Below are 17289 nucleotides of genomic sequence, written 5' to 3'. Positions count from 1 at the left end.
AAGGACACTAAAATAAACTGTTACCCAATTTTGATTTGTAAAAGCAACGTTACAAACGAACAAATTCACTTATCCGCAATCTCAGTGAGTTTTTCACAGAGCTTGTCGCAATGCCATATGGGATTGCATTTTCAGAAGATTTTTTAGAAGATCGAGCCGTCTAAATCTTGGAACCGTTTCGTCTCAGGAACTCAAGCTGCCCTTTAAGGCAGTGTGCTAGGATTTGAAACGGACCTAATATCGTGTTTAAAGGTGACGTTATGTTTCTTTATCTTTCCCTCAGTGTGTAATATTGCTGTTTGCGCATGTAAATGATCTGCAAAGTTAAAAAGCACAACGTCCACAGCAAAGGGAATCTCTCCAGCAGAAAACACTCGTCGTCTGTAGTTCTGTTCAAGGCAAGGCAAAAAGCCTTGTGTGGACCGACACTATAATCACCCAAGATATAATACTGTTTACAGCGGCGCTCATGAAGCCTTGGGAATTGAAACTCAGTTATGGTGAGGTGTGTTACATTTCTGACGCGTGATCTAAGAGTTCTCCTGTTCACACCAAGCACGATATCGATAATGAACAAGACACAGCTCTAAAAGTCGTTCTAATATAAAAGAATAGCAGTTCAAACCACAAATATAGCGATAATGGCACAGAGGAACAATATCGCTGGAATCACTTCCATAACGATTTTTTTTTTTCCAGCTGATGAACGATAAAAACATTGGCAGCCAATGAGAATCCATTGTGCTTTTAAGAGCTCGAGTATTTACCGTTCGTTGGTGCGGATGCTAATATAGATATCGTTATAGGTATCTTCACAGTTCTCGTTCCTGGTGGACCAATTCATTGGTAGACCAATCACAACAGACTGGGTATTTCGGAAAGGCAGGTTTTAAAGAGACAGTAACTGAAAGAGCATTTCAGGTAGAAGTGAAAAGAAGCGCAGCTTTAAATCATGTAAATGTATTAGCAGACCCCCCAAAAAATAAAATTATGAACATAATTTTTGTGCAAATTATGCAAAATTGTGTTTTATTTCATTTCAAGAAAAGATGCGATGCTTGATTTGGTTTGGATTTACTTATTGCGCTAGCTTGCGCCCTCTTGTGGGCATAGGAGAAAAAATACAGCACTTTTTTCCTCTAACATTAAGTATTGCCTTAATTTGAACCAAAATATTCTTCGAATTTTGCCAAAGTTTAAGAAATTTGAGCCATTTTGACCACCCTACCAATCAGAGCAGACTTGGGCAGGTTTTAAAGAGACAGAGCATTTCACAGTATGAGACAAATAATGTCCTTTTTGAAGTTTAAATCATGTAAATGTATTAGCAGACCCCAAAAACATAAAATCATGAACATGTAAACAGGCATTATATGCGTATTTTAAATGCCACCCACAAATCGGCTCCAACCAACCTTGTGTTTTCTCTTGGCCTTGCTGGCTCCCTTCTCTCCCGGCTGCTTCTGCAACTCCTTGGCTTCTCCAGGCGAGCTCCGCTCCACCTTCACCTCCGTGTCCTTGAACAGGCGTCCCGGGACTCTGGACAGCAGGTTCAGGTCGATCTGCACCAGCAGTCGGGGGGGCAGCCTGTTTTCCGGGTCACTCAGTGGGGAAAGCATGGGCGAGAACAGGGCGGACGGGTTCTCGGGGTACTGATCTCTCGGTGTCTGCGAAGACGACGGCACGCTTACGTTGCCCTCGGAGTCCGACGAGGACGACTCGACGATCTCACGGGACTTTTTGGGCGCTTTTTTGCGTTTGTCTGATGCTGGTCGAGGAGAGGAGGTTTTGGGCTCCTTCTTGATGTTGGGTTTGCGAGGGCCCTTGTTGGCGGCGCGGGCTCGGTGTGACGGGATCTCAGGCGAGGGTTCGGTTTCCACTTTCAACCCACCTTTCGGCTCCTCAACCACTGGCGGCTTCTCTGTCTTTTTAGGCTGTTTTTTACCCACAACTCGTCGCCCACCCTGACTTACGCCCTCACTTTGAGCAGGAGACTTCTGACTTCGCCTTTGCCAGCTCTCTGAGCCCTTCTGATTGGGCCGAAGGTCTCGTCCCGAGGAGGGCGTCGGGTCTTTAGATCCCGGGCCACTGTAGACTCGGCTTGAGTTGGTTTCTCGCCCCTCTTTCTTATACTTTGTTGGCGTCGTGCTGCTGTTCTCCACCGGAGAAGCCGGGGACAGCTTGTTCTCCTTCTTGATCCAGTTCTCCAGCTGCCATTTGTTAACAGTGGGCTGTTCCCGCTGCGGTCAAACGGGGAAACTTGCATTGAGTGCGACATCAAACTCGGATAAGCATAAAACAATTCTTGTTATGGATTCAATGCTCCATCATTGGTCATTATTTACCCGTTTAGCGCTATTAAGCTGCTTTGAATCAAACTGTATTGCATAAAGCGCAATAAAAGCCAATTACAAAGCATTCCATAACTGGTCATTATTGAGCAACATTAATGCATTCATTCATAAATGCAGGTTTTAGGTTGCAACTGGTATCAGTACTTATTAAAGGTGTAACAATATTTCGCAATACAAAAATGCAACAATATGTATTGTGGATAATTCACCCAAAATAAAAATTACTGTGCGAGAAAAAATTCAAGTTTTCAGAGTTTTAGTGTCAGTACGACATTAAACTGCTATATAAATGTTGAATATAATGAATGGGGGAATATTTGTGGTCCTTATAATGCCAGATGTTTGATGTTACCAGTAAAAGTGTCCTACATTATTTTAAATATATCTAGTCAGTGACAGAGAATATTCGTCTACAATAATTCAGTATTTTCAGCTTCAGAATCATGAATATTGTTATTCTGGTGTCTCTATTGTCCTGTGCTTTGGGTTTCAGCACCAAGTCCAAGACTATTCATTTACACACACAATGTGATACCAAATTTAGCGTTTTAAATCAACAGTACATTTTTTGTTAACATTTTACCATGTCTTGGAGTATCGCGATAATATCGTATCGTGAGTTCAGTATGGTGATATGAGGGGATCGTTACACCCCTTTTACTCATACTTTGTCTCATCCCATGTGCAATATAAACTAACCTTTACTAACAATGTTGAGGAAAATACTACTCAGATCAGTCCTTCATGCTCATGCAGTGCTACTCTGTATTAGTGTGTGTGTGTCAGTGCTACTCTGTATTAGTGTGTGTTTGTGCCAGTGCTTCTCTGCATTAGATGAGCGTTGTGTGTGTGTGCCAGTGCTTCACCTCGGGTGTGGCCGTCCGAGGCGGCTCGTTGGTCTCGCTCTCTGAAGAGCTGCTCTCGCTCTCGCTGTCAGAACTGGAGCTGCTCTCCGACCCGCTGCGACTGCTGGTGTCCTCTTGCTCGGCACCCCCGCTGTTATTACTGTTGTTACTGAGGGACACATGCAAAATGAGTTTCTACTTCTTGTTGGCTAAATGATTCCTGATGCATCGCCTACCAAGCATGCAACATTGCAAAGGCACAAATAACAATGAGACTATGCCAAAAAAGCAAGTTAATTCGCCTAAAGCACGATTAACCTTTGGTCTGTTGCACTACCTGTGCGAAACTCACAACGCGGCTCAGTTTTGGCGTAAAGGGGTGCAGTTACAACTTACACACTACAACAAAAAAGTTGCTTTACGTTTCATCATTTAAGTGTTAGTTCACCCAAAAATGAAAATTGTGTCATTTTTACTCACCCTCATGTCGTTCCAAACCTGTACGAGTTTAGTTAATCTTCGAAACACTAATGAAGATATTTTAATGAAATCTGAGAGATTTCTGCCTCTCCACTGAGTCAGCACACGATCGTAAATCTAATCCATATGAATCAAGCAGTCAAGTAAAAATGTTCTGAAGAGACACGATCGCTTTATATGATGAACAGATTTAATTTAGGCTTTTATTCACATATAACCATTCAAAGCACACATCTGATATGGCAAACGGGAGATATGATTTGCTTGGCGTGCGAGAACCAATGAGGTTCATTCTCCTGTTACGCCGCACGCTTGAGCTTCGGCAAGAACCAATGAGGTGTTTGCGCTGATCAATGTTTATATGTGAATAAAAGCCTAAATTAAATCTGTTCATCATATAAATCGATCGTGTCTCTTCAGAACATTTTTACTTGACTGCTTGATTCATATCGATTAGTCTTGAGATCTCTTTATGAATATTTTGAAGCGTCAAAGTGGTAGTTGCGTAGCCTGTCAATGGAGGAACAGATATATCTCATATTTCATTAAAAGATCTTCATTTGTGTTTTGAAGATGAACGAAAGTCGTACGGGTTTGGAACGACATGAGCGTGAGTAATTAATTCAACTTTTTTTCATTTTTGGGTGAACTATCCAGTGCATGTTTTATTTTGTCACCCTCTCCCATGGAATCAAACACATGAAGTACACTATCCCTCTAAACATCAGCTGTTCGAGTGTGTCACCTTGCTGAGGTGTTTCGGGAGGTGTTTTTGGCAGGATCTTGCTCTCCGTCACTGTCTTCGCTGGTGCTGAGCTTCAGATCATCCTGCAGTGTGCTGGAATAAGAGCAGGACTTCAGCTAAACTCACTGAGACACTGAGAGGTGTTCATTTATCCAAGATAAAAAGCTTTAAAACAATATAGGATGCATTCCATTAGGACATTTCCAATTTCTATTAAAAGAATTAACGGTGAATTCAAGTTATCAGAATCTATGTTATGCTACAGATTAAAAAATAAATCAAATAATAACAATAATAATTGAATTATTTTCTGTTATTATTATAAACCGAAGATGCGGTCCACAAAGCCTAACTTGAAATCGCACTCGGAAATGTTCTTCTAAACGTAACGCTACAGGACAGAAAGAGCTCCAGACAGAGCAGGCAGATTTACTTCAGCGTCTCAGAGACTCACTTGGACTGGTCGCTGTCGCTTGGCTTTGACGGGTGACTGGTGGATGCGCTCTTCCCTGAGATTTTTTCTGAGTGAGGGAAAGTCAGCACAAAAAATACATCAATTTAAAAGGCTAAAGAAACACTCAAATCTCATTAAATGACTGCTAGAACTTACTTTGTGCCCCAAAAGACAGGTGCTGGGCATCCTACAACAAAGAAGCTAACAATTACAAACTGAACACACGTATACATACATCGCAAAAAAAAAAGTTTGACTGGTTTCAAATGCTAAAACGGTAGATCAAAATGAATATGAACACTGTTTGGATGAAGAAATGCAATGGCAATCATGCATTTTGTAGTGCAGCTTATGGGTATAAATACATACTTTCTGCATTAAACTAGGGCTGTCAAATACAAATGTTATTTGGTGTTCATGTAGTTCATTACGCTCTGTTGAAGTGTTTTCTCAGGTTACTGATGCACATTAAGGAAATTATATTTTATTTAAGAACAATTTTTCTTAAAAGTTAATGCACTTTAAAAAGAGAATGTTATTTCTTTTCATTAAAAGACGCAATGCTTGATTTGGCTTACGTTTGCTTATTGCGCTCGCTCGCGCCCTCTTGTGGACATAGGAGACAATACACCACTGTTTTCCTCTAACATTAATAAGTATTGCCTTCAGAATTGGAGTATAATTCGCATTTTGCTAATATTTAAGAAATGTAGGTTTTCAGCCATTTTGACAGCCCTACATTGAACGACTCTGTTTTTATACTATCCTGCAAACATGATTAAAATGGACTGAGCCAAGTGTGTGTGGCAGGTGTGTGTGTGACCACAGAGACCCTTTCATGTCTGACCTTGGAGGTGGAGAAAGGGAATTTTGAAGGTTCAGTCTTGCAGGGCGTGTGAATGGCTGTCAGCGGAGGCGGCCAGACCTGAGTCATTTCCTGGAGAAGAAAACACAGTTCAATCAAGCTGGTTTTAAAACTAGTTTCCCTTTCTGCACTTTGACACCTTCATCTCTTCTATCTGCCTTTTTATAGCCGGACCTTCGTTCTAATGCGTCTCCAGTGGACAGCGATCTCAGCACCACTTACACATCGAACATTTCCAAGACTTACCATGTGTTCAAAATATTGACATTTAGGCTAATTCAAAGTGCTTTCCAGAATGTCTTGCGGTTCCTTTCTTTACGGACGGATTAGAAGTGAAGAAAACGGGAGAAAAGGTTTCTTAAGGTTTATTACAAGTTTTAGAGTTCTTATCTTTAGAGAGAGTGACGAGAGAAACTGGGTAGCTGACAAACTTTGAGGTTGGCTAGTCTAAAAGTTTGAAATAGGCTTGAAATCTTGAAGTTTTAAGGTAAAAAAAGAAAAAAAAAGAAACACGCACAAAACACAGACCATATTAAGACTATTCTAGATCCCATCAGACTGCTAAAAAAACACATTAGAATGTTTTCAGTTGCTCCAAGCATTTTTTACCATACCGGTAGGCGTTGTTTGCATGTTTTAAACATTTTGTAAGCGTTTCTAACATGTTACTAAACACTGCTAGTACATAGTCAGCATTTCAACATGGCATTTTTAGCATTTAACATATTGCTAGTTCATTGTCAGCATATTTTAACACATAGCTAGTCATTTTTAGCATGTTTTAACGTTGTTAATATGTAGCACATTGCTAACATGCTACCAAGGGGCAACATTCTAATCTGAAAAATGAAACCTACCCGGAAGTGCGAAAAACTGCAATACATTGAAAATCCGCTAGGGGAAGGTCCCAAAAGGGAGCAAATCTCCATAGTCCCCCATGTTAAAATGTCAGTTTTCACAGCATAAATTAATGTTTTTACAGGTTGGTCCCATGGACTTTTATTGTATTTTTCGATAGGTTCCGAGTGCCTGACAACTGTGAGGGGGGTGAATTTTTTTCTAACTCGTTAGTTTAGATAGCATTTAGATATAAAATGTATGCCAAATAAGGGCGTGGTTAACTTTGATTGACAGCTTGATTGACAGCTGATAACGAGCATAGGCTGCGTATGACAACATAGGCGAATGACCAAGGCGAATGACAACATAAGAAGCGCCATTTTTTAATATACAGTTGAAATATAATACTACTGTTTCTGTATCATGAAATGTAGTTTTAAGAGTTTTTCAGGCGAGAATGTAGTTGTTTAAAGCTCAAATCTGTGGTTTATTTATAAAGATTTATGAAAATTTGATCCAGGTTGTCAGATGCAGGCGATCACCGGGCGCTTGGCGTTCATGTACCCCGCCGGGAACAGCCTTTCCTCGGCTAGTCGTTCTGAGGTTTGCCGCTGACTCTGGCGTCTCTGTAGTGGTTAAACATGAGATATAATTCGTCTTGTGTATATCTAACGGGCGATTTTTGGTCTCGTGAATCTATAATTTGTTCCCTGCCAATCGTTTTGGCTGAGGGGAAGTTTCATAACTTTATAAGCTATTTAACTTTAATTTTAACACATAGCTAGTCATTTTTAGCATGTTTTAACGTTGTTAATATGTAGCACATTGCTAACATGCTACTAACACTGCTAGTCCATAGTCAACATTTCAACATAATGCTAGGCATTTAATTTATTGCTACATGTTGTTAGGCACTGTTAGCTTGTTAACATTAACCATATTGTCTAGTGTTGATAACATGTGTAGGCATTGCTAGTCTGTTGTCAATTTTTTTCACATGCTGCTAGGCATTGTTAGCATGTTTTAACATATTTGTAACATTTAGCATATTGCGAAGTGTTGCTAGGCATCACAAGTCTGTTGTCATAGTTTAACATGTTGCCAGGAAATGCTAACACATTTTAACATGTTAACATGTAGCATACAGCTAAGCGTTTGCCAACACGCACTGCTAAATACTGCTAGTCTGTCGTCAACATTTCAACATACTGCTAGGCGTTGTTAGCATGTTGTTAACATTTGTTAACATGTTTCTAGCATGTTGCCAAGCATTGTTGATCTGTTTTCAGCATTTTTAACATGCTGCTAGGCATTGCTAACATGTTTTAGCACGTTTTTTAACAGTTAGCATTTTGCTAAGCACTGCTAGTCTGTTGTCAGCATGTTTTAACATGTTGTTAACATGTAGCATATTGCTAAGCGTTGCTAATATATTAAACACTGCTAGTTCATTGTCAACATTTCAACATACTGCTAGGCATCGTTAACATGTTCTTAGCATTAGGGCTGCACGATATTGGAAAAAAAAATTACATTGCGATATTTTTTTCCCAACGATATATATTGCGATATTGCGTGCCATCAATCCAGGCTAAAGTCAATAATTAGCCTACCATTCCATGATATTAATAATTTCACTACGCAAGCTTCATTACAAATGACAAAAAGGCCACTTAATATTTTATTCCAAAATTAGAACATATACGTCAGAATTCGGAAAAAATATTTCTGTCAAAAAAATCTTATTCTCTCTCTCTCTCTGTGTCTCTCTGTTTCGGTGCTGACGCGTTCATGTAAACGGCACTTAAAAGCTGTCACAAAGAACCAGCAAAAGTAATGATTATGAATATGTAAAATATTACAATGAGACATTTTATTAATAAACAAGTGTTTTCTGTAAAGATGAAGTTGACGATCTTCATCTTCGCAGTAGTGATCGCGTGGGAGAGAAATGCACTTTTCATACGGATTACATAGTTTTATTTTGTTTTGAATGGTTCTGTTTAAAAGTAGAGATTTCTGTAGATAATAGATATATATATATATTTTTTTTTTAGGTGTGAGGCGAGTAGGCTACCTTATACGCTGAGTTTCGGTTCACGGATTCAGGCGCTGGCGCCTCCATGTCGTGATTATGTCTGCTATATTTACTTTTTATTTATTAAATCCAGGAAATTGGATAAAGAAACACTGATTAAAATTAAGATACAATTAATACAAAACGAAATTCGCTTTAAAGAAAGGCTTTGTGCTTTCTGTTTGAGGTCTCTGTGAAAGTTTTAATCAGTCTTTTAGTGCCGCTTTCATAACGGTCGCGTCCGTAATGGAGAACTGTCACGTAAAATTGTTTTTTCCTCATAAATGCGAACACGAAAAATAAAATACTTTTTAAAAAAAGACAACCATTCACAACTTTATAACACTCCAGCAAAGTACCTCTTTTTGGTCAACATCCTCCTTTTTGTAGACGAAATAGTCCCAAATAGCTGATTTGGACTTTCTTTTTGGTATGAAATCTTTTTTTTTTTTTTTCTTTTTTTTTTGCGGCGGATCCTCTTCGTCGCCCATTTTTAGCTATAGGATGCCAGTGAATGTTGGCTGTGAGCGCGATGAGCTGCGGCACAGCGAACCAATCACTGTGCAAGCACGCGGAACGTGCAAGTCACCCCAGCAAAAAGCCATACAACAAACTTGTGTTTACTGTGTGCTACCGTTCTCTTAATACACCATGGGTTTCTCAATACACTACCCTTCACATCGCATGTTCCGGCGATGTGACTATTGCTCATTCGCACATCGCGATGTCGATGTTAAAACAGAATATCGTTCAGCCCTACTTAGCATTTAACATTGCTCCATGTTAAAACATGCTAACATGTTACAAGGCATTATTAGTTTGTTGTCAGCATGTTTTAACACGTAGCTAGTCATTTTTAGCATGTTTTAACACTGTTAACACATAACATATTCCTAAGCATTGCTAACATGTTACTAAACACTGCTAGTCTGTTGTCAGCATTTTTTAACATGAAGCTAAGTTGAGTAAATTATAACACCATTATTTTTTCAGTGTTCTTTTACTAGTGACAGCAAATAATACAATGGTTCTTACCTTTAAAATTTCATCTACACAGCTCGCATCTCCTCCCATTGAACCCTGCAAGAATGAACAAAATCATGCAGATCTTTGAGCAGCATGTAAGAATCATCAAACATACAGGGCTGTTGTTTATGACTACAAGTCAAGTGTAACTTATAAGTTGTAAAACCCATACATGCTTCCAGCCAGTGTCATTTAAAATGGGTCATATAATTGATTTATTTCATTAATAATATCGTTATTCTAATAACAGGTCCTCATTTCCTCAAGGGCTCATGCTAAGTTGTGGCAGAAAGCCACTGTGTTTGATGCTGGCGAGCCAAAACGCGGCAATGAAACTCTTTCTGACTAAACAAAACGGCTTGATTACATTTTTCCCTTCCATGCTGTAAGCGTGTGTGTGTGATCCAACCGAACGGCCACATTTACACAACTAATTCCCTGCATATACACACACATAATCTGAAGGCGTAAAAGTCTCAACACGTGTAATTATGTTATTTATGGACACATCTGGAGTGTCTTATGACATGTCTTACAAACATTTGTGCGCCTTCTGGGTATCGTATTCGGAGGTGCAAGAGGCATAAGACTGCAATGTGTGTTTTGTTTTTGTTTTTTTGTCCAGAACTATTATTTTAAGATCAAAAATCTTTTAAAATTTAATTTTCATACAATGACCTTTCAATGACGAGGATAGGGCAGTTCAGGTTGATAAATGTCATGTAGTGCACCTCCACAAACACGTAAAAGACATTTCTGGAGTAATAACTTTTAACCTTTAAATAAATACTTGTTAAAACTTAGGGATGCACCGATATGACAATTTCGGCCGATAACAAAAATTCTTGATATTTGAAAGCCGATAACCGATATATTCTAAATCTAAATCCAAATTTTTATATAATTTTTGAGAGCCTGATTACAAAAACAAAAGTCTCGCCATTAAAAGCCATGTCCCAAACACACAATTATGATGTTCTCATTATAATTTTATGTAGCTTATATGTCAGACTTGTGCTGTGCATGTTGAACTTTACTGTATTTTCCTTTTTTGAAGTGATTTCCAATCATATTTCAAGCAATTCAAAACCATCATGTTGATCTGAAGTGTCTCAGCTGAAGGAAATAATCCATTATTTATCGGCTTTAATATATCGGCCAAATTTTCTTATCAGGCCGATAACGATAACATTAAAAATGAACATATATGGGCCAATACCGATATGGTGGCCGATATATCGTTAAAATATTTAAGCTTCTTTATGTTAAGAACCTGTGGGAACACAGTAAACCCAAATAAGTTGGCAAAACTCAAAATGGTTATCATTTACATCAAAAAATTTTAAAGTTAAGAAATTCAAAGTTTTAGTAAGCAGAACTTGCATATTTTTATTTTGTACTCATACAATTGAATTACTATTAACTTGAAATATTTGAGTAAGTGAATTCATACATTTATCATGTAAACTCAACTTAAATAGTTTTAGTGGTGGAACCGTGGCCAGCTTTAACTAGCCAATTCAATAAATACTAACTTGCTAATGGTAACATGAACTTTTGAAGGCATTAGCATAGCATAGCACTTGCTGAATAACTACAACAATATAGAACATTTAACATATATCTGTTCTCAAACTAAATTATGGTAATCCTCAACAACAACAAAAAAACATTACAGAAACTCTTCTAAATTAACACAGCAAAACATCAAACACTACTAAACCTCCAACTTGACATTAATCTTACTCAAAAAACCTTATTTAAACTTTAGCATTTAATCGCCCTGTTGAGTGTCATGGCAAAGCATGCTGGGAAATACAAATCCAAGCCCAGTTTCAGTTACATTTAAGTTTGTCTAAATTAAAAGAAACAAGTTAAAAAAACTCAAAACAATGAAACAATTCAGATGATTTAAAACGTGTCAGTTTTGTGACCTCAAAAGAAAGTTATAAATACTCATAAGAGTTAATTTGATTAATTTAAGTTCGCCCTACTCAAACCAATTAATTATTTTGAGCATTCGGGTTTACAGTGAAGGATATTCAGAGCAGTCAGAAACAACTCAAGGTTCACTGGATTTCCACACTTTCTGTATTTATAGCAAGTTCTTCTGATTTTTAAGAATACTATTACCTATCCTACTTGCTTATTATAACTTAACAGTGACTAAGTAGGCCAAAAGTATGATCATTCAACAGGCATCGTAAACAGTCAAGTGTTCATCGCTCATCTGTCCGACATCAGACATTGATGTTTTTGCAGGCTAGTTTTGACTTGGGTGCAGTAAAGATTTCTGGGCTCATCTGCGGCTGAAACATACGATTGCAAGTTACTTGCAGAGTAACTGCTTTTCTGCATGCATAATCTGATGGTGTAAAGTATACACATGGATTATTGATAATATATCACTGATAGGAAGAAGAAAGTCCTACAAGACCTATACACAAAAAAAACATGGAATAATAGTTTGACCTTCATATCTTTCAAGTAGTTGCAACCTGAACATGGTTTAGACTGCAATGTTGTTGTCTATGGTAACATGCTAAACTGTAAAAAAAATAAATAAACACAAAAACTACAAGGATTTAAATAGGCAAATGCATTCAAATTCACTGAAAGTCTTTCGACTTTACAGAGAGCTGGACTCTTGCATACATGATCCTGACCAAAATTTGATGCATCTCTTGACAGAAATAAATGTTGTGATGATATTTCCATCAGAGGTGCATCAATTACTGGTCAAGATCTTGTATTGCCAATGCAAGAGTCCAGCACTCTGTAAAGTCTCCTCCAGCACAACCCAAGGACTTTCAGTGAATTTAAGGTCCGGACTCAAAGAGTTGCCAATTCATGTGTGAAAATGATTCTTCATGCTCCACACAACAATTCTTTCACCATTTGAGCCTGATGATTCTTTGTATATGTATATGATTCCTAGAATATGGCCATGATATTTCTTCCTACATGGTTGTTTAAGAAACGAAAAGCTACACTAAAGGTCCATCCACACAGAGTCCGAAATTTTCGCACGTTAAAAAATAAATTCACCCTCATGTTGTGTTAATCACGTTTGCCTCCGAAACTTTCGTCCGTCATAAAAAAATTTGGATTGGGTTTTTCGCATCCCTAGCAAGCATTTTGAGAGGTGTTTTGACAATCAGAGCCACCGTACAAGCGAACGGCAAAATGCAGAACTGTCCAGGATCAATTGTTCACGGTAATTGGTGGTCTTGTTTTTAACAATGTGGCTCCAGTATCGCTAGCAAAGCATCAAACTGAGCCACTGACATCCTGAGGTAAACTTTGAATCTCTTGGGATAATCCCGCAGCGAACTCTCCTTCCTCTCTATGTAATCTCAGGATTGGATGGACCCAATATTTCCTCTTTAAGAAGAGAGAGAACCACAAAATCATCCTCTCTGCTTGAAGACTCCATTTTGTAAAGTTTTGGCGAAGAGTATAACAACAAATAGTTATATTAATCTGGCGGAAGCTAGTTATTTTAGATTATAAAGTTATAAATATGGGTATTTTTCTTACACAAACTCATCGCTTGGCTTCAGAAGGCCTTTATTAACCCTAGAGCCGTGTGGAGCACTTTTATAATGGATAGATGCACTTTTACGGACAAAACTGAAACAGCCATTCACTGCCATTATAAAGCTTGGAAGAGCCAGGACATATTTGAATATAACTCTGATTGTATTCGTCTGAAAGAAGAAAGTCATGTACACCTAGGATGACTTGAGGGTGAGTAAATCATGGGGTAATTTTCATTTTTGGGTGAACGGTCCCTTTAAAGCGGCAATAATGATCCAATCATAGACTCTTAAGCATATGCCTATTCAAATCCAAACAGCAACTTACTTTTTTTGTTGTTTTTTGGCCGGGCAGTGTATGATTGAAACAATTGTACAGTTCAAATAATACAAGTTTTGAAAAAAATAAAAAGTTTTTAAAATGATAAACCTCAGATTTCAGCCTAATAAATAATTATGTACGTTATCAGTTTGAAGGTATGTACAAACAAAGAAATGTACCTTTAAAGGTGACATATCATGTAAATCTGACTGTGCTATAATCGGGTCCCCAGTGCTTCTACCAACCCAGAAAACATAAAAAGTGAAACCCAGTAACTTTCTTTTGGTAAGCCTTTCTCTGCAAGCATGTCAAAAAATAAGCCGATCAGATTTCGCTTCCCTTCTGACGTAGGAAGAGGATCTTATTATAATATTACCGGCCCTTAATCTGCACGTTTACACCCACGGCGCCGCCATTTGGTTTTCGCAAGCGACAACAGTGTAACCAGTTCTAACGCAATGGCAAAAGTTTGAGCAAAGCATGAAACTGTTCTGTCGTTGAGCACAGACGAGCACTGAACACTATTTATAGTCCCAGCCTCAGATGAGACAAGAGAGCAGTGGATTAATTTAATTTCAATGGAAATCCCCCCGACACAGATGAATCAAAACTCCACAACAACTACATAAATGTCTCCACTAACCATTCAGAAGCGTCCAGGTGAGTTTAAAAGTTAAACTCGTCCTGAGTCTCTCCGTAAGGATGCACTCGCTACTGGTTATTTATTTTGGATGAGTGAGATTGCCGTTTTGTTATTGTATCCGAAGCTCGTGTAAAGGATCGGCCTCTTCCTAATGGGCGCGGGGAGCAGCAGCTCATTTGCATTTAAAGGGACACACACAAAAAGCACGTTTTTGCTCACACCCAAAAAGGGGCCAATTTGACAAGCTATAATAACTGATCTGTGTGGGTATTTTGAGCTGAAATTTCACAGACACATTCTGGGGACACCTTAGATTTATATTACATCTTGTGAAAGGGGGCATAATATGTCACCTTTAAACTCTGACTGTTTTATCTTAAAAGATCAAGGAAAATGTGATTCCTAATTAAATGAACAGTTCGATAACGTGTGAAAGAAAAGCATGCGTGACTTACGTCGACCGGGTGCGCGGGGATCTTGAGCTTGGTGAGAGAAGCCTTTCCATTGGGCTTCATTTCTCCCACGGCACTGCTGTGCGACTGGCCACCGTACGAGTCCGAAGAGCTCTTGGGCTCGGCCGTCTCCAGGCCGTCCATGGGCCGCACATACGCTGTGGGTTTCTGGAGCATGGGCTTGGTGAGTGAGGGCGGGAAGGTCTGGCTGGGATGCTGTCCGCTGGAGAAGGAATGAACTCTTGAGGGCGAGTCCCAGTTGGCTTCTCGGTCTCGGGGAGATTTGGTGCGAGAGCGCGAGTGTGAGCCGGAGCTCATGGAGCCCTTGGCCGGGCTGGAGGTGGAGTGGGACTTGTGTTCGGATCCGTGTTTGCTGGACTTCTTTCCGCTACGGCTTCCCTGCACTGATGAACGCTTCTGCGAGGAGGAGGAGGAGGAGGAGGTCGTGGAAGAGATGCCAGGAGGAGCCGGGCCAACCGGAGTCCATTTACTGTTCTGACTCTGTGTGCCTCCGCGCTGGTCACCGTACTGGCCAGATTTATCTTCCGAGGACGAGCTGGAGGCTTTGGGAATGAGCTTGGACATTGGGGGTTCACCGAGGGTCTCCTTCATCTCGTCGTAATTTCCCAGCATGCTCTGGATACGACTTGAGAGTTTATCTTCCTTGGACTGTTGAGAGAAAAAGGACAGTGTTGAGATTAGCATGAGAACATCAGCAAAAAAAAAAATCGCATTTGGTGCCACTACAAAGTTTGCCAGCTCTCTTTGATTGGATTTACTGTAATACAAATACATTAACTATGGTACTTTGGCAGAAATAAATTCATATGTTATTATATAGTTATTGTTAGCTCTTTCCGTGTTTACGGTAGGGGGCGCTATTATAAATCTTCTGAAAGAGTACATAATCTCCGGATCACAACTCAGGAAAGAAGGAGCAAAAAAAACAAGCGATTAAAGCATTGCTTGTGCACATTATAGTCATATATATATATATATATATATATATATATATATATATATATATATATATATATATAAAAAAAAAAAAATCATCTAAGTTTTTGGTTCAAAAGCTTTTTTTAAAGTTGAGGCTCTGTTATTTCTTTTGATATATTGCATGTTCAGATATTCATTCAAAAAATATTCTGGGGGCCATGAAAGTTGTGTGAACATGATCAAAAATACTGGCAGGGAAAGAGTTAAATATATTAGGGGAGGAGTAAGGAAATATATTGCCGTTTCTGAATTTTGCAATATTTTAATAAATTTTAGTTCAAGTTTTAGCAATTTTGTTGTTTTTACTCATTTTTTATTTCAGTTTTTTAGTACATCAAGTTAAATTTGAATTATAATTAGTATGTATGTTTGCTTAGCATCTAGCTGATAAAAAGCATATTGTTATTTGTATTAAGGCAAATACAAAGTAGAATCATTAGAAAAGGCTATCTAGATATAACCATTTCCTCCTGTGAAAAATCTGTCTATTTCTAATAGTCTCAACAAGCAATTATTATTAATTTCTTTGCCTAAATATTTTATAAATCCCAGCTCCCTCCCTTCTTTTTATACATATCAAAATGTATAGATTTGAAATGTGAAGAAAATGAAAAGGTGCTTCTGCTTCAGTTAAAAGAAAAACGTTGCACTGTGTTTGTGTAAAGCTAGTAATGTCATTGTAAGAGACATTTTTTAGCAGTTCCCCCATTTGTTGTTTGATCCCTGCAACAATCAATCATGATTTAGAGACAACGCAGAATCATATGACAGGACTCAATATTCCTCGTCTTGTTTTATAACTTGATCTGTCCAGAATGTTCAGATCGTTATGTGAAATATTTTTTGCACTACTACACCCGATGAGGTCATCCAAAATAAGCAGTGTGTCGTGTCCTAGCCCACCCGGAGGAAATGTCACAGTGAGGTTTCCCACTGTTAGTCGGATCCTTCAGGGAAGATGACAGACAGTATTCTCTACCTGACAGGTTGCATTTCTTACGTCCTATGACAGGTTCACCAACAACGAAGCACTTAATGCTGAGCAAAGCAGGTTAGCAGCAAAGATTAGACAGGGAGACTGTAATCTTCTTTACAGAAACATATGTGACTATAATATCGCTGCCCTTTTCAGCTTTTATGTGATAAACGTAGGGTTTTAGGTCCATGTCTGCTAGCTTTGAGACCTAAATACACACACACTAGTGTATTTCCCAAAAATTAACGCAGATTTAGCAGATATACACATTTAAAATGTATAGTATTGAACTAAAAATCTTACACTTCAAACTTTAGTCCAATAAAACAGAACACACTACAAAACAAAAACAAATAAAGCCAAAACTTCCTGTTTCAAAGGGAAGTGTGTCAACACAGCAAAGACACTGTGCTTGCCAGGCAATTTCAGGAGGCTGGAAATATTAAAATCTAGTGAGTTGTACAACAAAATAGATATGAGTCAAGATCTGCTAAGGGGAAACAGTTTTGAAAAGTGATTTTTCACTATTATTTACAATAATAGTGCATTTTCATGGGTTAAAAAGAATGATTTTTGTTAAGAGAGACAATAATAATAATAAAAAAAAACTATGCATCCTTTTCTGGTATAAAAAGGAACTTGATTTTCAAAAGTCAACGAATTTGCGATAGA

General features: G+C 38.5%; 1 protein-coding gene across 5 annotated transcripts in view; it reads right to left on the bottom strand.

Annotated features, from left to right (window-relative positions):
- Nucleotides 1-17289, bottom strand: part of aff4 (AF4/FMR2 family, member 4) — a 51797-nt gene that overhangs the window by 11948 nt on the left and 22560 nt on the right. For all 5 annotated transcript variants that reach the window (XM_079847099.1, XM_079847097.1, XM_079847098.1 and 2 more), the window contains 8 exons: nt 14646-15311; nt 9696-9740; nt 5726-5815; nt 5035-5065; nt 4879-4945; nt 4425-4517; nt 3221-3368; nt 1416-2240 (listed from right to left, as the gene is read on the bottom strand). In XM_079847099.1, the coding sequence (XP_079703225.1) occupies nt 1416-2240; nt 3221-3368; nt 4425-4517; nt 4879-4945; nt 5035-5065; nt 5726-5815; nt 9696-9740; nt 14646-15275 (1929 nt within the window). In that variant the 5' untranslated portion in view covers nt 15276-15311. The remainder of the gene's footprint in view (nt 1-1415; nt 2241-3220; nt 3369-4424; nt 4518-4878; nt 4946-5034; nt 5066-5725; nt 5816-9695; nt 9741-14645; nt 15312-17289) is intronic.

Source organism: Squalius cephalus (genome assembly GCF_949319135.1).
Source record: "Squalius cephalus genome assembly, chromosome: 17".
Taxonomy (NCBI): Eukaryota; Metazoa; Chordata; class Actinopteri; order Cypriniformes; family Leuciscidae; genus Squalius; species Squalius cephalus.
The sequence above is the reverse complement of the archived record's forward strand: the minus strand, read 5'-3'. Positions and strand labels throughout refer to the sequence as shown.